Source organism: Brassica napus, chromosome A3, assembly GCF_020379485.1.
Source record: "Brassica napus cultivar Da-Ae chromosome A3, Da-Ae, whole genome shotgun sequence".
Lineage (NCBI taxonomy): Eukaryota > Viridiplantae > Streptophyta > Magnoliopsida > Brassicales > Brassicaceae > Brassica > Brassica napus.
In genome coordinates this window covers 5,080,708-5,100,343 of record NC_063436.1, presented here as the reverse complement: position 1 = coordinate 5,100,343, position 19,636 = coordinate 5,080,708, and the positions used below count along the sequence as shown (strand labels likewise).

The following is a 19,636-nucleotide window of genomic DNA, read 5'->3' as shown; positions in this document are numbered from 1 at the left end:
AACTCTGGGTCCATTGAAAAAGAGACCGATGAGATTGGAGGTTGAGATATAAACTTCAGTCTTTATGAAAATATTATCAAGAAAAGTCAAGACGGTGGACGAGAAAAAAAAAGCTTGATAAAATATTATATACGGATTGTGCAGAAACTCTGACTTGTCTTGTGTGGAAACTGGTGCTGGGTTTTAGAGTTTTTTTTCCCTGTCACATGCATTCCATTTACTCTGCTTTAAAATAAAAATAGTTTAAATGATTCTAATGTGTGTTTAATGCAGCGATGACCCGTCAAGCTGATGGAGGAGGGTAAACGCAATAGTGAAAGTGTTTGGGTTTTGGTCACAATTAACACACAGCTCTCTGTAACGTTTAGCTTCTTTCATTTCACGAGCTTTGTTCTTGATGGTCACGTTTTGGTTCATGTAAGAGATTTGGATTCATTAAGCCAATATCTGTCTCTCTCTCTCTACTGTATATATATATATATATATATATATATATATATATATATATATATATATATTTGGCGAATTCACAAAACACACAAAAAACATCATCAAAAACTCACAATGTCTTCGCTTATGATATGTTATTTGTTTCTGTTATTGTCTTTGTTGTGTGAAGGCAGGGAGATTCTAGTGGGAGGCAAGTCCAACACATGGAAAGTTCCAGAGTCTACAGAAGAAACACTAAACCAATGGTCAGAGAGGACAAGATTCAAAATTGGAGACTCTCTCTGTAAGTAGTAGTTCATTTCACTTCACTTTGGACCTTTGGTTACATGGCTATGTTCTGTTTTCTCATATACTTCTTTGTTGTCTTTCAACAGTGTGGAAATACAATGCGGAGAATGACTCAGTGATGCAAGTGAGTCAAAAAGACTACGAGAGATGCGACAGATCAGAACCTATAAGAGGATACAAAGATGGTCACACAAAGATAGAGCTAAAGAGATCAGGTCCGTTTTACTTCATCAGTGGCGAAGAAGGGTATTGCCAAAGAGGAGAGAAGCTTCTTGTTGTTGTCTTGTCTCCAAATCACAACAGAAGCTATGCAGCTGATGCTCCTTTAACCGCTCCGGTCACAAAAAACAAGGGAAGTGATCATGTTCTGATCAACCAAGCACAAAGATCCATTGCAACTGTTTGTTTCCTTGTTCTTCCATTAGTCCTTTTGGTTTAGTCTTCTTAACTCTTTGATCACTGTAATGCAATCACTGCATGGAACAATGTAACATGACCCAAATTGGTTCAGACAATAATTTTTATTTTGTCAACTACGCATACAATTAGATCAAGTTCTTGACGAAAAGTTATTTCGAAGAACACTTCCATCTGACCATATTTGATTTAAATGAGAAAATAATAAGCAGCTGATCATAACCTTCTTTGCTAGTGAGTCCGGACCTGCTCCTTTGGTCATGAAACAAACTTTTCCTGTAAACTTTGAAAAGAATTAATTCGTAGTCTACTAAATCTGAGCAGTCCGTCTCAAATACGACCGAGACAAGTGGACTTGCATATATGAAAATAGTGACTTTTTTTATCCCTTATTATAACAAATAAAATAAAAAACATTGAACAAGCAAGGTTTGTAAAAATCCAAATCCAAGATTACAAACTAAACTGCATATCGATAGGTATAATAGTCCAAAGAAGTAGCATCAGTTCTTCTAATCTTAACAACTTGCCCTCTCTTGAGTCCATAGTATCTAGCAACAGGATCAGAGACAAGGATACGTGGCAGCTGCGTGTCTTGCACCGTGTACTTTTGAAGCAGTTCCTTCTTAGCTTGATTGTCAAGTACATAGTACTTGTTAATAAGTTTATGCTCGGTGATGTTAGTCACCAACTCAGCTTCCTCAAAGACTTCAATAGTTAAAATCTTGTTCAGCTCTATAATAGCGTTCTTGGCTGCACCAGTAATGGGCTGTGGAACAACTATGATCCCACGAGTGACTTTATCGTCTCTCATCTTCATCACCACGTCTTTTTTAATGATTGGGACTCCCACCTTAGGACCTTCCGGGTAGAACACGTAAATCTACACACCAGAGTCAAAAGATTTGAGTATAAAACTTTTTATTATGACTATGTCGTTTATTAGATGTGTTACCTTGTCTTCTGGATTTGGTCCCTTGTCGGCTGTCACGAAGAGAGCTTCCTTGTTGACTTTGTTCATAGCTTTGCAAAAGTTTTGAACGAAGTCTTCTCTTTTCAACTCTATGTCAGATTCTTCTATGTTGTAGCCTCTGTCCTTCAGCATCTGCAACACCGTGCGACGTACCTTGAAGACCCTCGTGATCTCATCCTCTCCCTCTGACATTCTCTTCTACGTTTTTTTTTAGTATTTTGTTATGACGGCCAGTGAGATAGAGGTGAGCTTTAAAAGAGGGTTTACTAGGGTTTAGGGGCTCTAGTGTTTATACCATGGTTTATATTTAACTCTTTGGATGTTCACTTATAGATCTGAATCTCTAATTCTGATGCTAAGTATTATTTCATGAGGATATATTACTACAAGGTGTAAAATAGCATGAACCAAAACCTGTGGAGAATGAAACAAAACTGAGGAAAAGAGACACAAACATGATCGTCTCTTTTATTACAATGGTAACTAAAATGTTATTTCATGAGGATATCACCACAAGGAGTAAAATAGCACCTGTGTAGAATAAAAGATTGCATTGCTAGAGACTAAAACAAAACAAAACTGAAAGGAAAATATATCACAAAAAATCTCCAATGTGTATAGCCTCTCTCTTTTCCTCTGTTGTTAACATTACTTTCTGCCAAATACACCAACAAGTGGATTGCAAATGTCTATAGGCTTATTCATATCCGTAAGCCTGTCTTTGCAGTATTCATGCGTTGAGTCCATTTCTTCTTGGTATCAGTTTGTTTCCTTGATGCAATCATCTGGAACGGGTTTGGCCCTTTATACATCTCTTCTTTAATCCGTATCTTCTTTTTCTTCCCTCTATCATATTCTTCATCCCTGCCACATTCCAATACCATTGATGTGTTAAACCAACTTCCTAATGATATTAACCAAACCCAAAGCAAATAACATAAAACCTCAAACTCACCACTCATCTGCTACGTAACCGATTTTGGTGCCTTCATTATTTCCCATCTTCTTAGAAGCTGAGACTTCTTCATCCCATTTGGCAACTGCATTAGTTATAAGACTTAACTCCATCAAAAACAATCACATAAACTAAGCTCTTTGAGGCATTATTGAAGGTTTGATTGTTCTTAAAAAAATTCAGAGTTGGAGAATGACATGGCGCAAGGCGCAAAGCTAGGAGCATATCGCCTTAGTGCGCCTAGCGCTTTTTAAAACACAGATGACAAGTGTTATCTCCTAACTGAGTTCGCGATCATTAGCTACTAGCAGTACGAATTACCAAATTTTTAAATGTCATAAGAGGAGAAAACGGGAAACTTACCAACTGTCTCCGGCAAACCCCGGGTGAGAATCGTCGGCTCATCTTTTTGCAACACGATTTGTTCATCTTTTGACGACTCTCTCTTTCTTTTGGCGATTTGGCTTGCTTTAGATAAGTCAGAACTCCTCAACGGTGGTTGTTGGTCTGACGCAAGAACGGCACCATTTTGATTAGCTCTCTCCTTGAGATCTCCAGTCGCAGAGCCAAGCAACATATTCCCATTACTATTCATATTCCTTTCATTATGGACACTGACAATGTTATCCTTCCCAGGCAAGCCAGAAGCAACTTCGCTAGTTATCTCTGAAGTTGAACGCTCTTGATCTGTAGCTCCTTTCTTGGATCGGAGCTCCTCAGGAATAACCTTAACAGCACTTGATCTCCCCCTTTTCTGTTTCATCTTTTTGCGTACGCCAAGGGCCAGCTTAAAAAGTTTTAATCCCACCTGCTGGGTTTTTGTTTTACCCTTGCGAGTCTTTCTTGCTGTGTTGAGAGTCTCCTCATCTTTATTAGCTACAGAAGTAGGCAAGTTCACAAGAATTTGAGCGTTTCTGCTGCCATCCAGTAGAGGGGAAGCCTTCCCTGGTAGTGTCGCGCATGCAGCCTTCATCTTCTCCTTTACCAAAGATCCTTCCCCATTAGCCTGTGATAGTGGCAGTTCCTTCTGAAGGTTCTCTTTGGAATTTGAATCTTTTTGGGATAAGACAGCAGTAGCACTTAGACCACATGATTTCAAGGGTGCGGCACCATTTTCCCTCTTCAGGATCTCTTTCGCATCCACACTGCTTGGGGGATCCTTCTGAGTCTCTTTGGCATTCAAATCTTTTTGGTTAAACACAGCAGGAGCACCTTGATCACATGATCTCAAGGGTGCTCTACCATTGGCACCAAGACCGTTAAAACAAGATGCTTTCATGACTGTTGAACCACTCACTTGATCATTTCTGTTAGAAGAAGATATAATCACAGAAGCTCTTGCTGTCGGAAGGTTCTCTTTCTTAACCATGGGAACCACATTCTTTGGGGATGTGTTCTGTCTATCACGAACATAGAAAAGCATATACGCCTTCTGGTTGAACACATTCTTCTCACTAACTTGCAAAACCTACAGCAACAATGTAACGAAGAACTTAGTACTAGCCACGTCAACAAGCAGGTTATCAAAAGCAACCCAAAGAACGTACAACACTGATGCCTTACCCTGTTATCATCAAGGGAGTACCACATGCCACTTGAAGTGCGAACAAAACACGCATAGTGACCAGAATGGATACTTCGACCATAATGAACTAAGACACCATATAGAGTGTACTTCAAATTGCCTTCCTGTTCAACACAAGTACGGCACTGTTATAAGGGAAACCATGAAGCTCAATGATCTTATCCAAACAACTCTTAGAACATGTTTACACTTACATAGGGACCACTGACAAAAGGTTTCATGTCAACTGCAGATGCAAACTCGACTTTCTTGTCAATCTTTTCGGATCTATGCGCTTCAAACCGCTTGAGATGTACAGTGAGAACATACGGTGCTTTAGAAACAGTCAGCTCTTTTGTAGCCTTAACTTTCTGCTTGCATCTTTCGCACTGGTAAACCTTTGCACCATCATCTAAAAGCTCAACGGCAGTGAAACGCGTAAGCGCTCTCTGCAACGAATCAGCCTTCGAAATGTCTAGACTCAGGTCAAGAAACGGATCAAACTTGTCGGAAGAATGTGAGCATTGGGCGCATTTCACCTGGAAATAAAATACACAACATTAGAGAACGCTTAGGCAATTTTAAACTTTATCATAGAGGTTGTTACTTTACCTGACTACGGAGGCTACCACCGAATATTTTGTGCACCAAGCTGCTCCTGTAAGCATCGGAGGATTCACTTGACACACCAGAAGGCAGACTACACTTGTGCATGCACTCTAGGAGATTGATCATGTACTCATGTGCATCTTCCTGCCGACAGTTTCTGAAGTTTCTCGAAACGCCTAATTAATTAAGCAGGTGAGAATACTCATTAGTGTCTGATTAGTAATTGGCAAAGCAGACAAGGTCTGAAGAAACATACATCGCAGGTTTGAGACCAAATATTTCGGTGCTACTATTTTGCCAGTGGCTTGAAGAGCAGTCCTGACATGTTTCTGCATTGCACATAAAGCACAAAACCCCGCCACGTTGCCTAGAGAAACAACCACGCTCATAAATCAATCAAACCAGCAAGAAGCATAGCGTTATGAGTATCTAATGCAACTTACAGCGTCTCTCATGACCAACGTCTTGCAGGTAAGCAGCTAACGGCTCAGTGTATGTCAAGCATTGTAACACCGAATTGAGAAAACATGTGTTTCCAAGATTCTCCAAACCCGCACCCTACACACATCCACAAATCAGTTAATCTATCAAAAATTCGCACGAGAAACGAAAGAGAGGGAAGGCTTAAAAGCAACTCACGATTTTGCGGATGGTTCTATTAAAAGTAAGCTCCCGATCTAATCCATTCTCCAACGAATCAGACCCGTCTCGCTTCTTAAAGGACGGTGAGGAGAAGAAGGCTTGCTTGTTGGCAGAGGAGGAGCTGGGATTCAAAGTCTCGATCTTGAAATCGGATTTACCGTTGGAGAAGCCATTGAAGGGCTTCCTCGCGGGGTGAAACTCGATCTTTCTAAAAACGGCTGAAGCTGAAGAGGACGAAACGGCGCAGGATCCGTTACTCGCAGCCTCCATTCGACAAAATCTAGAGGAATCGGCGATTAGCGTTAAGACAAGACACACGGTTTTGTGATTTGTCGGAAGTGAAAAAACTGTGTAGAGAAAGATGATAGCTTTTACGGCTAATTTCGAAAAGAGAGTGGTCCGAGTGGCAGCTGCAACGCGCTATTAAACCCTAGCAAAGACCCATCCCGACAATACAGGCTGCCACTTGTGTTTTTTTTCATACAAAACAAAACAAAGGACACGAGCTTCTGTTTCTGTTACGGTGGTCTATACCGCGCCGGATTATCACCCGGTCAACGCAAAAAAAGTATTATAGAGTGGACTTTAAGTTAGGTTTGCGTTTTACTAACGAGCCCAAACATAAAAGCCCATTTAATATGAAAAAAGTTTTATTATGGGCCCTTAACGAGCCTCGTTTACATAACCACCTGGCGCTCGTGAAATATCAATCGGAGCATTCACTTCACGGTTACACACCGTCGTCGAGGCGTATCTCTTTCTCCGTCGTCAAAACCTAATCACCATTTGAGTGTTCTCTCGCCATTGAAGGACACCAAGAAGAAAGGTATGCTTCCATTTTCTTCTTACTCCGCTTTGTTCTCTTCGACTTCGATTTCGATTTAGCAATTTAGGTTTTAATCAATTTGTGAGTTATTGATTCTGAGATTTCGAGTGGTTTTCAGATGAGTGTGGCGAGTGATTCACCAGTGCATTCTTCCAGTAGCGATGATCTTGCTGCCTTCCTTGAAACCGAGTTGGACTCTAACTCAGATTCTTCCTCCGAGTCATTTCCCATCGAAGATGCAGCCGAGGATGATGCTGAAGTTTCCAATCATAGGTTCAATGCTTGTTTTTTTCATATCTGAATCTTAAAGCACTAGAGTTTCACTGTGTATTCACCATGTTTCTCAATCATCTTTTAGGTTAAAGAGACGAAAACTGGAGCATCTAGAAACCGTGGATGAAGATGAGATTGAGGAAGTAGCTTCTGTGAAGTTTTCACAAGAAATCTCAGGTGAAAGTCTCTTTCTTTAGCCTTACTTTATGTATGTTATATGTTCTTCTTTCATATTGACTTTTGAAATTGCTATTTTGTTTGCAGAAGCATCCTCAAGCAAGTTACCATGCCAACACCCAGGCACCTTTGGAAACATGTGCATTGTTTGTGGCCAAAGAGTGGAAGAAGAAGAAAACTGGTATTTCATTCACTTACATACACAAGGTATGCCAATCTATTCAATTTTTCTTACTAGTTTCATTAGAGCGTTAAGTCTTTAGCTTATTGTTAATGAGCTTTGGGAAATCTTTTTTCTTTAGGGTATAAAGTTCCATGAAGATGAAGTAACCCGGATGCGTGATATAGATATGAAAATGTTGCAAAGCCAGCGGAAGCTATGTTTAGTTCTTGATCTAGACCACACTTTGCTTAACTCAACCGTACTTAGGGACCTGAGACCAGAGGAGGAATACTTGAAAAGCCTTACACATTCTCTTGAAGGTAATATACCTAAACTCTTTTTGTGTGTTCTTGTGTTGTTCCACCTAGATGTTTGCATGTGTTATCCAGTTCTACTAAGTTTTTTAATATTTTTCTGTTGATCTCAGATGTTTCTGGTGGTGATCTCTTCATGCTGGAGTTCATGCATATGATGACCAAATTAAGACCGTTTGTTCACTCGTTTCTAAAGGAAGCCAGCAAGATGTTTGTATTGTATATATACACAATGGGAGATAGGCCATATGCACGACAGATGGCGAAGCTGCTGGACCCAAAGGGAGAGTACTTTGGCGAACGGATCATTTCTCGAGATGATGGCACGGTGAGACATCAAAAAGTTTAGATGTGGTGCTGGGACAAGAAAAGGCTGTTCTGATTCTTGACGATACAGAGAATGTAAGTTTCTTTTGTCTGCTTTGTCAATGTTTCATGTCATTTATAATCATGATGTTATTGTGTTAGATTAGATTTCTGATACTTGGTTTGAATGCACAGGCATGGCCAAGTCATAAAGACAATCTGATCGTGATAGAGAGGTATCATTTTTTTGCGTCAAGCTGCAAACAGTTTGACCACAGATTCCAGTCTCTCTCGCAGCTGAAGAGCGATGAGAGTGAACCAGATGGGGCACTTGCCACAGTTCTTAAAGTCCTTAAGCAAACGCATAGTCTGTTCTTTGAGGTATGCTCAATAATCAATATGTAAAAGGAGAAACTTCTCTCGTCTGGATTGCTTTCTGATTATTGCTACTTTTCAGGATGGAGGAGAAGACTTATCCGGCAGAGACGTGAGGTCATTACTGAAGCAAGTGCGTAAAGAGATCCTTAAAGGGTGTAAAGTGGTGTTCAGTCGAGTGTTCCCGACCAAGTCCCAGGCTGAGGATCACCCGCTGTGGAGGGTGGCTGAGGGATTGGGAGCCACGTGTGCAACGGAAGTGGATGAATCTGTAACACACGTGGTGGCAATGGATGTGGGAACAGAGAAGGTTCGTTGGGCGATAAGAGAGAAGAAGTTTGTGGTGCATAGAGGATGGATAGACGCAGCTAATTACCTGTGGAAGAAGCAGCCAGAGGAGAACTTCGGGTTGGAACAGCTCAAGAAGCAAGGAGCGGAAGAAAAGAGCGATGATGTACCACTTGAAAAGTAAGTAGACTGAGGAAGAAACAGATAACTTATGTAATTGGATTTTGATTATGAAAGTACGTCGAAACAAAGCAAGTTTTTAACAAGAGGCTAGTTTGGAGTCCAACCAATGTCTGTATTAGAGCTGGTATTCGGCTCAAACCGAAGTAAACCGAACTGATCAAACTGAGAATTTTTGTTTTTGGTTTGACATCCGGTTTTGCTAAGAACTGTTCAGATTCAATATGCTACTTGTAAACCAAATGGTTCGATAAACATCAACTAAATAAACTGAAATTAACCGAATTGTACAAAATTTCACCAATAAGTTATCAGCCAGATAAACCGAGGAATATAACGATTTCGGTTCAGTTCAGAAACAATATAAAATCCAAAACCGAACTTTATAAACTGAGTTTCAAACCGAACTGAACCAAAATATAGTACGGTTTAATTCAGAGGCATTTTTTCAAAACTGAAAAAATCAAAACCCGATCGAGTAAAACCGACAAAAAAAAAACGAATGCCCACGTCTACCGACTAAATTGTTGGGCCGAAACAGCCCGTTTATTAATGAATAGTGGCCCACATCTATAATCTAATTTATTGGTTTCTCTTTTGCTGGTTTGCTCACGTCGACCGGCTCTCGTTTCTTCTCACCGTCGCTTGCTAAAACATGGTGCTCGATGCTTATGCTTCGTCAAACCCTAATCAGGTACACGAGGACGTTCTTCAGAAATCTAGAGATGCTTGCTACAAGGTCAGTTATCTTCCTACTTCCTTGTCTTTTTCGGGATCGATTGCGAGATGGGTGATTAGGGAAATCGTGATCACTAATTTTTGCAGGCAAGAGATGCTTTTTACACTTGTCTGGAGAAGGAATCTGGTAAGAAACCCACTGAGATTGCCTCCGTAGGTCTTCTCTACCCTAAAGAGTGCAGCCTTTCCAGAACCGAGTTCGTTAAGAGCTGCCGCTCTTCCTGGGTATCCTCTGTTTCTCTCTCATTCTCAGTTCCTTTTTGGGTTTGATCTAATGAATTATGAATGTAATAAAAAAAATGAAGGTGAAGCATTTCGATAGGGAGTACTGTCGGAACAAGAGAGTGCAAAGGCTGCTAGATGATGGAGATGAGAGGAAAGGCCCAATGTCACTCCCTCAGCCTTACACTTTCAAGCCTTCTCCTTCTACGTAGATCCCTTCCTTTTCTGGTACAACGCAATCTTTTTACTTTGTTTCTCTATCTGTCCTTATATGACTTCTGTCTTGATTCTTTGACTTCTTTAGTGTTCTGTCTTCTCACCATTGTTTAGCTGATCAAGATTTAACCTTGTCTTTGAGTACATCGCATTTTCGCTCATTCCGGGAAGTTTTTGTTTTGTCTTTGTTGTGTAGGAAGAGGAAGAGGAAGATCACTGAGTAATCTCTTGGTAGCACTTACTGTTCCTGAAGCATATGACTCGTTTTCTTTGCCGACTTTTTTTTTATTATCCCTTAAAGTCTCTCGTCTTTATTTGAGTTGGTAAGCCTACAACATGGGAATAATAAATGTGTGCTTTTGAAGGAACCTGATTCTTCTTTGCCTGATATATAAATGATTATTTTGTTTAAAGAGTCTGCTGAATCAGTGAGTGAGTCATTGACTTGGTTTACTTATGTATCTTCCTCTGCCTCTAATGTATAAGCCCTATTTTCACTAATGGTATTCAAATGGCCGCGTAGGTTAATGAACTTGAGCCTGAATATAATAACTTGTAGAAAGTGGGGTGCTTCAACTTGAATGGAATATTATACTGTTTCAGGTTACATTCGATTGCCCAAATGCTAGCAACGTTGACAAAAAGTAGTGGGACGCATGTCTCTTAGTTTTCGGTCCCACCAACCTCTGTTCTGTATGGTTTCTTCCTTGTCGGTTATGTTCGTTGTTGTACATGTTGTAAGTATTTTTTTATTATTTAATCCTTAACAGTGAAAATAGCAGATACATAATGGATATTAATGTTTTGACTTTAAATGGAAAAAAAATGAAGAAACAATGAGAGATCCTATGGTTTAGGCCTTGTTAGAGGCAGAGACATCATCCATAGGGGAGGAGGCTTCAGGTGCAGCTGCTACTACTACATTTGCTCCTCTGTTGCTACGATATTTGAGGTCGGGTTGAAGAGAGCTCCACGAGAGTGAGCAGATGAAGATGACATTGCAGTTGCGAGAGCGATGGGCATTAGACAAAGCCCCTTCCCTTGAAGATACTGCATTGCTGATCCCATGTCTTCTTCCATCAGTTTCGCCACCCTCTGTTCCGTTGACCGTAGGCTCTCATTGGATGATCCTGTTGCGTTTCCATTCCCATTTACAACGCCATTGGATGGTACTGAGAGTGCGTTGAGCCGTCCTCCTACCTACATTACCAAAAACCATGATGATGTTTGGTGCTATGTCACTTTACCTAACAAGCCATTAAGGAACTTAGAAACTGACCTCGGAGGTGAGACCATTGAGGCGTGGACCATTTGCTCTTGCAGCTCCCAGTCTGCTCATGCTTAGTACTTTGACTTGAAGCTGAAGGAATCTAACATACTCAATGATCTCGTCCAGCATTGATGCCTTATCCGTCTGCATTACATCATCAACCAATTTAGTTATTATGAAGATCAAAACAAATAGTAAAATCATGAAAGTATAGAGTACCTTGTTGGTGTTGGGAACCAGTTCTTGGAGAGACTTCATCCTCTCTGCAATGCGTTCCCTTCTCAACTGCCACAAAACAATACAATCAGAAACACAAACAGAGAGGAGATGGAGGTAAAGTGAATAATAAAGCTACCCGTTCAGCGATGCTGTGAGGATCAGTGGCTTGGCCTCTCCTGGCTCGCACCCTTGGCTTTTGGCGGGCCACAGGTGGGCTCGTGGTGGTCGACACTGTCCCTTGTGCATGCTGCAACCCATCTTGGCTACCCGTTGTTGGACCACCAGACTCCTGACATTGACAAACAATAACACAAAAGATGTCATTTGAGGAATCATAAACATTATTATATTTTGGTGTTTGTAATGTAAAGGTGTGATAGTTTGGTGCCTGAGGTTGATGGAACTTGTCGGGGACGGTGAGAGCGTGGAGGAGTGAATGCGGAGGAGGAGGAGAAGGGGGAAGAGATGAGCCCCAGGGAGGAGGAAGAGAGGAAAGCATTGACATGGAGTCAAAGAAACCGTTATTGTTTTGGTTTATGAACTCTCGCTTTCCTTCTCCATTCCCATTTTCCATCTCTTCTCGTCTTCTGTCTTCTTCCTTTGCTTCCTCATGCATTTTTATCCTCATTTTCAATTATTGTTTTAAATTTTAATTTTTCAATTTTCTGGCCGTTTCGTTTTCTTTTTTTAAATATTTACTCCCTTAGGTATATTTGGGATGTTTAATAATATGAGTTTCGAATCTCTCAAATATATTATCTCACAAAAGTCGTACGTAGCCGGCCTCTTTTAATATTTGCTTTTGTTGTTTAATTTTTTTTAGAACAATTTGCTTTTGTTGTAATAGTCCTAAAATCCAAATTTTGATTTACTCGAATCTGTATAAAATCAATTGTACATCATTTTTGTTTATATTTTCTAAAACACTTATAAACACATCACATTTTAATATTCATGTCAGGTAAATATTTTGCCCTTTTGAATGAATAAAATGTTCCCAGTTTAGCAGTTAGTTGTTAAAAATGTGATATTTATGCAAATCCTAAGAGAACAACATATAAAACAAAAGGCCCAAACACACACAGAGGCTTTTAGTTTTAATTTTAAGGGTTTGTAATTCTTTTTGTAACTGTGGTGGCTGATACAGTAGTAAAGGTGGCAAATAGACAGATGGATGATGGGATGGGATGGGAATGTGAATGTGAATTTTAATGGTGTTACCGTGTAGAAGTTCATGGCGGGGGATCCAGTTCCAGTTAATGCTACCAAGGAAGCCTATGCTTCTCTCTTTACTTTCTCCAAGAAGAAGTCTGATTTCAGAGACTTATTCTTTCAGATCACTCTCTCTCGGCAGGAACTGATTTCTTGACACGTGTTTTGTTTGTTTCCTGCTTTGTAATTTGTACTGATTACTGATTAAATTGATATATCAATCTGCTTTTGTAACTTCTACACTGGATAATGTCATGTTTTCACTCTTGTTACACAACTGGCATAACCATGTTTGCATACACTGTTCTAAAACTGGTAAACTGTTGTATAATCAGCTAGAATTGTAACAAGAGGGTACGTATGTAGTTTACATCAATCAACGGACAAGGCTTTGCAGCTCAATTTAAAATGTTATAGTATTAAGTTAAACCAAAACATACAGGCAAGACTTGCACACAAGCAGTTCACATAAAGCCAACAGCTCCAAGAACATGATGTGGCAACTCGTACAAAAAGTGCTCTCATTGGCTTAGCCGTGCCTCTCTTTTAAGCACCTGTGCAGCATGGATGGAAAGTAGGTACAACAGGTGAGAGATTGAGCTTCTCAAGGTAAAGATAAGTCATATAGAGAGAGATGTAGGGATACTAACCTCATCAGCAAACTTGATCAAAATGGTAGTCCGAGGGCGTTGTTGTCCTTCAATGGGTACAAAATGAGCCGTTACCACAGCAGGAAACCCTGCGTTATCCAAAACTCCCTGCATAGAGAAGATGGGGGTGGCTGCCTCATTGTCCTCTTCTTAAACCATTTATATTTCATGAAAATGCCAAGATACCACTCACCTTAACTATGCCCGCCACAAACGCCCCGCAGTTGAATGTTCCCATGTCTTTTGGAATCGAAATGAACCTACACTTCCACATTTTTTTATCACTTCTCTCGCCTTTATCTCAAGTGTTAATGGAAAGAGGTGGAGAAATCTAAACCTGTTGACGAGAAGCTCCTTTTCACTGATCATGTACTCATCTTCATGTTCTGTTCCTTTTTCAAGTGAATCAGCAACCTAATGGCATGTTCATTAAGCGCGAGTCAGGATCCAGAAACACTCACGTTCACAGAAAAACTCTTAACAACTAATTCAATTTGAAAATCACCACTCACTAACCTTCCCAAACAACACCTTCCACACGGTGCTGTGGACAAAAGACAAAATCCCAAGTAACCGTGTCTCTCTTCTGTTACCCTAATACAATGAGATAAACGTATCCATAAAACAACGAGAAACAGACTCGTCACTGAACTCTACATTGCTAAACTTATATGAAAGGACACGATGACTGACTTTTCAGTCTTTCAGCCAACAAGTCTCAGATGTGTTGCTAAAAACAAAACTTACCTTCTCTCGGTTGCAAAGAAGCTCCAAAACTCGAGATCCAACTGCATACCCAGCATCCTCTAGTCTGAGAGAGAGAGAGAGCCATCATTACCAAGAACAAAAACACATTGTTAGAATGTGAATGATTCAGAGTAATAAAAAAAAGAAAGTAAAGATCATATCTTGTTTGCTCACCTTCTTTCAAGTTCAGCAATGTTGTCAACCTGGGTTTGATTGTACTGAACTAGCTCCGAGAACAAGAACGCAAACGCGCTCAAGCTCACCTGCAATGCACGTAGAGTTTCAAAGCAACTAAATTTTCCAGAATTAAACGATCACCACAAAGAGATCAGATCGTACGCCGAATCGAATGAATGTTCTCATTTCCAATACTCTCGGTCCAGTATCTTGATTGAAGAAGTAAAGTGGATCTAGGGGGGGGGGGGGAGAGCGAGAGAGATATACCTCTTGTTTGCCTTTGCTGAGTGGCTTGTCAAGGACATTAGAGTACTGCTTCATTTTCCCTACTCCGATCATCTTCTTCTTCGCTTTTCAGAACCCTAAACACAGATTCTTTCTGGGGAAATTTACGTTTCTCCGGCGAAAGAATCTGTTTTATTACAGCCGGTTTTGTCTTTGGTTTGATAAATGAGCAAATTTAATACTATTAATTAATTTTAATTTTATCGATTTGGTTTGGTTTAGTATGGTTTGATTTGGTTTGGTCAATATAAATTAATCTTCACCGTCTCTCTTATTCTCTCTCACGGCCGTTCTCCGCTTACTCCAATGGACGAAGACGATGAGTTCGGAGATCTCTATTCCGACGTTCTCCCGCCCTTCCAACCTCCTCCTCCGCCTCCTCTCCGTTCAATCGACCTCAACCTCCGATTACACGAACAAGATGCGGCGGAGCCTAATTCACCTTCCGTCGCTAAGGTTCCCGACACCACCGCCTCCAAACCATCCACCACTCCCTCTCACGACGCAATTGGCGACGATAAGGACATGAACTTCGACATCGAAGAACCCGATGCCGATTCCACACCTGCGATTCCTGGTTTGGCTACAGATCAAGGTACGGCACAGGTTGGCGATGGAGGCTACAGAGGACAAGGAGATGATTGGGATAGCGACAGTGAAGACGATCTGCAGATAGTGTTGAACGACAACGTAGCTGATAGAAGAGCAAGGATGGGAGACGACGAAGATGACGATGATGAAGAGCCGCTTGTTATAGTGACAGACGCTGATCCGAATCAACATATGGAGGAGCAGCAGCTCTGGGGAGAAGAAGCTGTGGAAGGAGAAGCTGTGAAGGGTAGTGCTGCTGGACCGACTAAAGCTGGGTATAACAGCCATGGGTATCATCATCCGTTTCATTCTCAGTTTAAGGTCAGAGTCAATGCAACAATGTTGTCACTGGTTACTTTACTTATTGGCCGAGGTTCTTGTCGTGGCCCTTTTTTAGTTTTCATTGATTTTAAATACATATATCCATTGTACTTGTACATTATAGTCCTGAATGCAAATGCAGATTATATTAATCAGATAACATTGGAGTCTTCTGCTTCTGTTTTCTTATAACCATATGCAGAGTATGTTAATGTGAATGGAAGATAAGAACATAATTACTCCTCCTTGTATATCGCAAGCCTACGCAGCCACCAATCTAACTTTAATGAAGAACAACAATCTCTTCCGACCCTAACTTGCTTTATGAAACCAACTTACCGTCAAAGATTTCATATTTTTGGATTAGTCATACCAAAAGTTAGGAGTATTCACGCTGAGACAAAACAAGGCTTGGTATTGATCTACTTGTACATAATTATATTTCTATTGCAGTATATAAGACCCGGGGCTGCCCCTGTTTCTGGAAGTGTAGCATCTGCTGCAGGTCAAGTTCGTCCACCCGCCAACCTTGGTCCTATGGCCGGTCGTGGCAGAGGAGATTGGCGTCCAATGGGAGTGAGGAATGCTTCTGCTGCTCAGAAAGGCTATCACCAGACTTGGGGTGGTAATACAGCTGGGCGGGGACTGGACTTTACTCTTCCTTCTCACAAGTAATTTCTTTTATCTGTTCTGAAATGTAGAGATCTTATTTTTTTGTCTGATATCTGACTGTAAGCACCAAGTTTTGATTGGTACAGAGCTGCGTTTCCTTTATTTGATGTCTACCTTTTGCGTATATCTAGGACTATATTTGAGTTCGACGTAGACGCTTTTGAGGAAAAGCCCTGGAGATATCAAGGAGTTGATATCACAGACTACTTCAACTTTGGTCTGAATGAGGAGAGCTGGAAAGACTATTGCAAACAGCTGGTAATTTAATAACTGTGTTTCATATCCTTATTTCAGCCAAAATGAAAAGTACTAAGAGGAACATCTTTTAATTCTTACAGGATCAACACCGTATAGAGACTACTATGAAAAGCAGAATACGTGTTTATGAAAGTGGCAGAACAGATCAGGTAAACTGGATCTTGGCTTATATATTATGGCACAAGATTTCGTCAATAACAAAAACGGTGACATTGCATTCCTAATCATTCTCCTGTACGATAGAGTTATGATCCAGATCTTCCCCGGAGTTAGCTGCAGCAACGGGGGCGCAAGTTGTTCCTGTTGATTCCTCAAATCTAGTGAAGCTTGACACTGCTCAAGGTGACTCGGCTAATATTCGACCTCCACTGGTATTTTTCCTCCTGTTTTGCTCTCATTTAAAGTAGCATTGTCTATTTTCTGGTTCACTATATTGTCTCATTTAAAGCTTGAGAATATTTGTTGCATCTTTTTCTTCTCTCAGCCCCCCGGAAGACCAATACCTGTGGAGACTGGTTCTGTTGAGCGTCCATCATCCATTGATACACGTGCTCCTCGAATGCGTGACCTAGAAGCTATCATTGAGGTTGAATACGATTCAAATCTCTCTTAATTTTGGTTTTACTGGTGTGGTATATTTGCATGCTATACTGACTGCTACTAACTGATATTGATTTTGTTGCCAGATTGTATGTGAGGATTCGCATGAGGATGAGCCCTCGGGTGAAAAAGGCGCAGAACAAGCTGATAGTGGCCAGACTTTTCGTTCATCATCTCCTGTTGGAGACAGAGGCACAAGGTCATCAACTGTTGATCGTGAAGATGTGGGAGGTGAAGCTGGCAAAGATGCTGAGATAGAGGAGGAGCAGAAAATGAGTTCTGCAGTCCCTCGGTCAGCGGTTGAGAAAGATGATGGAGGGGAATCAAAGACAGAGAGAAGTAGTGAAAGCAGCAAAGCAAGATCTGGAAGTCACAGAGATCATCAGCAACTGAAGGATAGCGCGGAAGAGGAAGTTATTCAAGATAGGAACCATTGTACTCGACCAGCTAGCAATAAGAAACATCACGTTAACAATGCACAGCATCAGAGCAGAAAGTATCAAGACATAGGGAAAGAAATGGAAAGAACTCGAGCGGGGAGCAAAGGTGAAAGTGGAAAGGATTTTGATAAAAGGAAAGAGCGAGATGTTGATGGGGGAGTCTGGCGCAGGAAAGAGGATGACACATTCAGTAGAAGAGGTGGGGATGAAGGGTCTAGAAAAAGGGACCGTGGAGATGATCATGTTCCTTCGAGAAATCATGTGGATGATGGTGGTTTGAGAAATAATTATGAACTGGATTATCACATCAGCAAGAGGAGGAAGGTTGAAGAATATGTGAGAAGAACTCGCTCTGAGAAGAATGAAATCTCATTTGGTCAAAGAGAAGAATCAATCAGCCGCCTGAGACGAGAACGTGGTGATAGGTTGGACTATCAAAAGAGAGACGTCCAACATAAAATCAGAGATGATATATACGACCAAGCTTCTCTAAGGCACAGAGATGATATCTATATGCAGAGAGATGGTAATGAGAGGTTGAGAGAGCGTGGGGATTTGGATAAACTAAAACTAACTCACGAGGATGGTTTATCAGCACGAGGACGAGAGAGGCAGGTGGCTGCAAGGGGTCATAGAGGTTCAGAAGACCGATCATCTTCAAGGATGAAGGATGAGTATAAAGAGCATCTCACCAAGGATACAACAAGGCAGACTAAACAGACGAAGAGAAAGGAACACCCTGGTGAAGAAAGTTCTTCCTATCACAGAGGACGCGAAGACGACATTGTTAGCAATGAGAAAAAACAAAGGCTGGAGAGGACAAGTGCTAAAACTGACAAGGTTGTGGACTCTTTAGATGGCCAACGATTGCAAGATAGAAAACATAAAGATTCTAGACGAAAGATTAAAGAACAAAGAGAAGACACAGATTCATCGAGGATCAAGCAAGGAGAACAAAATGGCAGTTCCCAAGTGACTGTATGCCTCATCAGCTTATGAAATAAATTTATTAATATCTCATCCAAGTTTTGCAAACTTAACTTAGTTATTGTGAATGCAAATATTATCTTGCAAACTTTTTTGTTCCGTTGCCAATCTTACCTATAATATATCTCATGGTTTTGTCACTTATAATATGCCTTATGGTCAGTGTTGATGTTTCTTGGATGCCTTTCAGGGCTTAAAGAGAACCAACGAAGCAAGAAACTACAGGAGTGAGATCTCACAGCAGCACAACGCCACCAAAAGACACAAGGAAGATACTTCCTCTGGTGATGAGCTACAAGATTCAAAGAGAGGACGTACGAAACTGGAGCGTTGGGGAAGCCACAAAGAGAGAGATGATGATATCACTGCCAAGGGATATTCATCCACCTCAAAAATTCAAGAGAAGGAAAAAGGCACTAATGGCCGAGCTAGCGAACCTAATCTTGGCTCTATTGGCAAGAACCGGAATGTAACTGAAGAGAAAAGTGGCCATGACCTTGCGGAGACCAAAGATGGAAGCGAGAAGGGATTAGGGGACCGGCACTTGGACATGATTGTGAAATTCAAGAAACGCAGTGAACGGTTCAAACTTCCAATGCCCACGGAGAAAGACAACAAAGCAGGAGTAAAGAAAATGGAGTCTGAGATGCTTCCCTCTGCAAAAATTGAAGGCCCTGCGGATTCAGAGGTGAAAGCAGAGCGGCCATCAAGGAAAAGAAGGTGGACAAGTAGCTGAAAGTCATAAAATGGAGTGGAAATAAAAAAAGTTGAGGAACTGGCTCTATTAGTTTGATGCCCCATGTAGCTGCTTAAACGTATGTCATGAGATTCTCTCATTCCACGGAAGCAGTTGTGACGGTATCCAGATGGAGGATCAAAGTTCAATGAAGATTTGATTAGGAGACTAGCAAGAATGTGTTGGTAGGAGCTATGTTGCGTAAGAATAGGCCATAAGGGTGACTCTGAGAGAATACTCTTGTACTAGTTGATTTTTCAAAGATTATTGGTCTTTTAGTTTTGTTCTCATACTAAGTGCCTCGAGAGAGCAGGAATATCTTAAAAATACTTAACGGCATTGTGTTATATATACTGTATTAACTTTGTTACTCTGTTCTTGTAAACTACCTATAAAGACTTGATCATTGGTGTTTGCCTTTTTGCTGTTTACTATGTCTGAGACAGTATAAAAGTAGAGCGAAGGTTTGTAAATGGAATATGAGAAACTATCAAG

The 19,636-nt window shown here is 40.8% G+C and overlaps 6 protein-coding genes and 2 pseudogenes across 10 annotated transcripts; 4 read left to right on the top strand and 4 right to left on the bottom strand.

Moving 5' to 3' along the window:
- The first annotated feature begins 87 nt into the window (after positions 1-87).
- LOC125599299 (early nodulin-like protein 1) lies at positions 88-1,271 on the top strand. Of its 3 annotated transcripts, XM_048772713.1 has the most exons (4): positions 88-173; positions 274-417; positions 624-733; positions 825-1,271. In XM_048772713.1, exons 2-4 carry the CDS (start codon positions 398-400, stop codon positions 1,175-1,177), a joined length of 483 nt encoding a protein of 160 aa, XP_048628670.1. In that variant the 5' UTR covers positions 88-173; positions 274-397; the 3' UTR covers positions 1,178-1,271. The 3 variants fall into 3 exon arrangements, with proteins under 3 accessions (XP_048628670.1, XP_048628667.1, XP_048628661.1); XM_048772710.1 differs by having other exon boundaries at positions 94-417; XM_048772704.1 differs by lacking the exons at positions 88-173; positions 274-417 and having other exon boundaries at positions 495-733.
- A 246-nt stretch (positions 1,272-1,517) lies between these two features.
- Positions 1,518-2,410, bottom strand: LOC125599283 (DNA-directed RNA polymerase subunit 5-like protein 1). The gene is made up of 2 exons (XM_048772703.1): positions 2,111-2,410; positions 1,518-2,038 (listed from the first exon to the last, which is right to left on the bottom strand). The coding sequence occupies exons 1-2, from the start codon at positions 2,318-2,320 to the stop codon at positions 1,616-1,618; spliced, it is 633 nt and encodes a 210-aa protein (XP_048628660.1). The 5' UTR covers positions 2,321-2,410; the 3' UTR covers positions 1,518-1,615.
- A 162-nt stretch (positions 2,411-2,572) lies between these two features.
- On the bottom strand, positions 2,573-6,355 carry LOC125599186 (ubiquitin carboxyl-terminal hydrolase 23-like). 2 transcript variants are annotated; one of them, XM_048772673.1, is made up of 10 exons: positions 5,896-6,355; positions 5,700-5,814; positions 5,513-5,623; positions 5,260-5,432; positions 4,863-5,186; positions 4,647-4,772; positions 4,024-4,551; positions 3,447-3,993; positions 3,084-3,168; positions 2,573-2,992 (listed from the first exon to the last, which is right to left on the bottom strand). In XM_048772673.1, exons 1-10 carry the CDS (start codon positions 6,166-6,168, stop codon positions 2,830-2,832), a joined length of 2,445 nt encoding a protein of 814 aa, XP_048628630.1. In that variant the 5' UTR covers positions 6,169-6,355; the 3' UTR covers positions 2,573-2,829. The 2 variants fall into 2 exon arrangements, with proteins under 2 accessions (XP_048628630.1, XP_048628629.1); XM_048772672.1 differs by having other exon boundaries at positions 3,447-4,551.
- Positions 6,356-6,572: 217 nt separating this feature from the next.
- On the top strand, positions 6,573-8,886 carry LOC125599254 (annotated as a pseudogene).
- A 489-nt stretch (positions 8,887-9,375) lies between these two features.
- On the top strand, positions 9,376-10,477 carry LOC125599337 (cytochrome c oxidase assembly factor 6-like). Of its 2 annotated transcripts, none has more exons than XM_048772722.1 (4): positions 9,376-9,539; positions 9,626-9,763; positions 9,844-9,988; positions 10,179-10,477. In XM_048772722.1, exons 1-3 carry the CDS (start codon positions 9,456-9,458, stop codon positions 9,970-9,972), a joined length of 351 nt encoding a protein of 116 aa, XP_048628679.1. In that variant the 5' UTR covers positions 9,376-9,455; the 3' UTR covers positions 9,973-9,988; positions 10,179-10,477. The 2 variants fall into 2 exon arrangements, with proteins under 2 accessions (XP_048628679.1, XP_048628673.1); XM_048772716.1 differs by having other exon boundaries at positions 10,173-10,477.
- Positions 10,478-10,894: 417 nt separating this feature from the next.
- LOC106443244 (transcription factor LRL3) lies at positions 10,895-12,077 on the bottom strand. Its single transcript, XM_013884816.3, has 5 exons — positions 11,854-12,077; positions 11,602-11,754; positions 11,466-11,531; positions 11,256-11,390; positions 10,895-11,176 (listed from the first exon to the last, which is right to left on the bottom strand). The coding sequence occupies exons 1-5, from the start codon at positions 12,037-12,039 to the stop codon at positions 10,895-10,897; spliced, it is 822 nt and encodes a 273-aa protein (XP_013740270.3). The 5' UTR covers positions 12,040-12,077.
- Positions 12,078-12,984: 907 nt separating this feature from the next.
- On the bottom strand, positions 12,985-14,757 carry LOC125599154 (trafficking protein particle complex subunit 5-like). The gene is made up of 8 exons (XM_048772671.1): positions 14,519-14,757; positions 14,249-14,337; positions 14,075-14,138; positions 13,844-13,921; positions 13,665-13,741; positions 13,521-13,587; positions 13,328-13,435; positions 12,985-13,231 (listed from the first exon to the last, which is right to left on the bottom strand). Exons 1-8 carry the CDS (start codon positions 14,588-14,590, stop codon positions 13,199-13,201), a joined length of 588 nt encoding a protein of 195 aa, XP_048628628.1. The 5' UTR covers positions 14,591-14,757; the 3' UTR covers positions 12,985-13,198.
- Positions 14,739-19,572, top strand: LOC125599123 (annotated as a pseudogene).
- Positions 19,573-19,636: the final 64 nt, after the last annotated feature.

Coding starts and splice junctions, on each gene's coding strand:
- LOC125599154 (XM_048772671.1), bottom strand. CDS start 14,590: ATGATCGGAGTAGGGAAAATGAAGCAGTACTCTAATGTCCTTGACAAG. Junction 14,139..14,248: donor ATTGCTGAACTTGAAAGAAG/GTGAGCAAACAA, acceptor TCTCTCTCTCAG/ACTAGAGGATGCTGGGTATG. Junction 13,922..14,074: donor TTCTTTGCAACCGAGAGAAG/GTAAGTTTTGTT, acceptor TCATTGTATTAG/GGTAACAGAAGAGAGACACG.
- LOC125599299 (XM_048772704.1), top strand. CDS start 565: ATGTCTTCGCTTATGATATGTTATTTGTTTCTGTTATTGTCTTTGTTG. Junction 734..824: donor CAAAATTGGAGACTCTCTCT/GTAAGTAGTAGT, acceptor GTCTTTCAACAG/TGTGGAAATACAATGCGGAG.
- LOC125599186 (XM_048772672.1), bottom strand. CDS start 6,168: ATGGAGGCTGCGAGTAACGGATCCTGCGCCGTTTCGTCCTCTTCAGCT. Junction 5,815..5,895: donor ATAGAACCATCCGCAAAATC/GTGAGTTGCTTT, acceptor GGATGTGTGTAG/GGTGCGGGTTTGGAGAATCT. Junction 5,624..5,699: donor CGTTGGTCATGAGAGACGCT/GTAAGTTGCATT, acceptor TTGTTTCTCTAG/GCAACGTGGCGGGGTTTTGT.
- LOC106443244 (XM_013884816.3), bottom strand. CDS start 12,039: ATGGAAAATGGGAATGGAGAAGGAAAGCGAGAGTTCATAAACCAAAAC. Junction 11,755..11,853: donor ACAAGTTCCATCAACCTCAG/GCACCAAACTAT, acceptor TGTCAATGTCAG/GAGTCTGGTGGTCCAACAAC. Junction 11,532..11,601: donor CTCACAGCATCGCTGAACGG/GTAGCTTTATTA, acceptor GTTTTGTGGCAG/TTGAGAAGGGAACGCATTGC.
- LOC125599337 (XM_048772722.1), top strand. CDS start 9,456: ATGGTGCTCGATGCTTATGCTTCGTCAAACCCTAATCAGGTACACGAG. Junction 9,540..9,625: donor CTAGAGATGCTTGCTACAAG/GTCAGTTATCTT, acceptor TAATTTTTGCAG/GCAAGAGATGCTTTTTACAC. Junction 9,764..9,843: donor AGAGCTGCCGCTCTTCCTGG/GTATCCTCTGTT, acceptor AAAAAAATGAAG/GTGAAGCATTTCGATAGGGA.
- LOC125599283 (XM_048772703.1), bottom strand. CDS start 2,320: ATGTCAGAGGGAGAGGATGAGATCACGAGGGTCTTCAAGGTACGTCGC. Junction 2,039..2,110: donor GACCAAATCCAGAAGACAAG/GTAACACATCTA, acceptor TCTGGTGTGTAG/ATTTACGTGTTCTACCCGGA.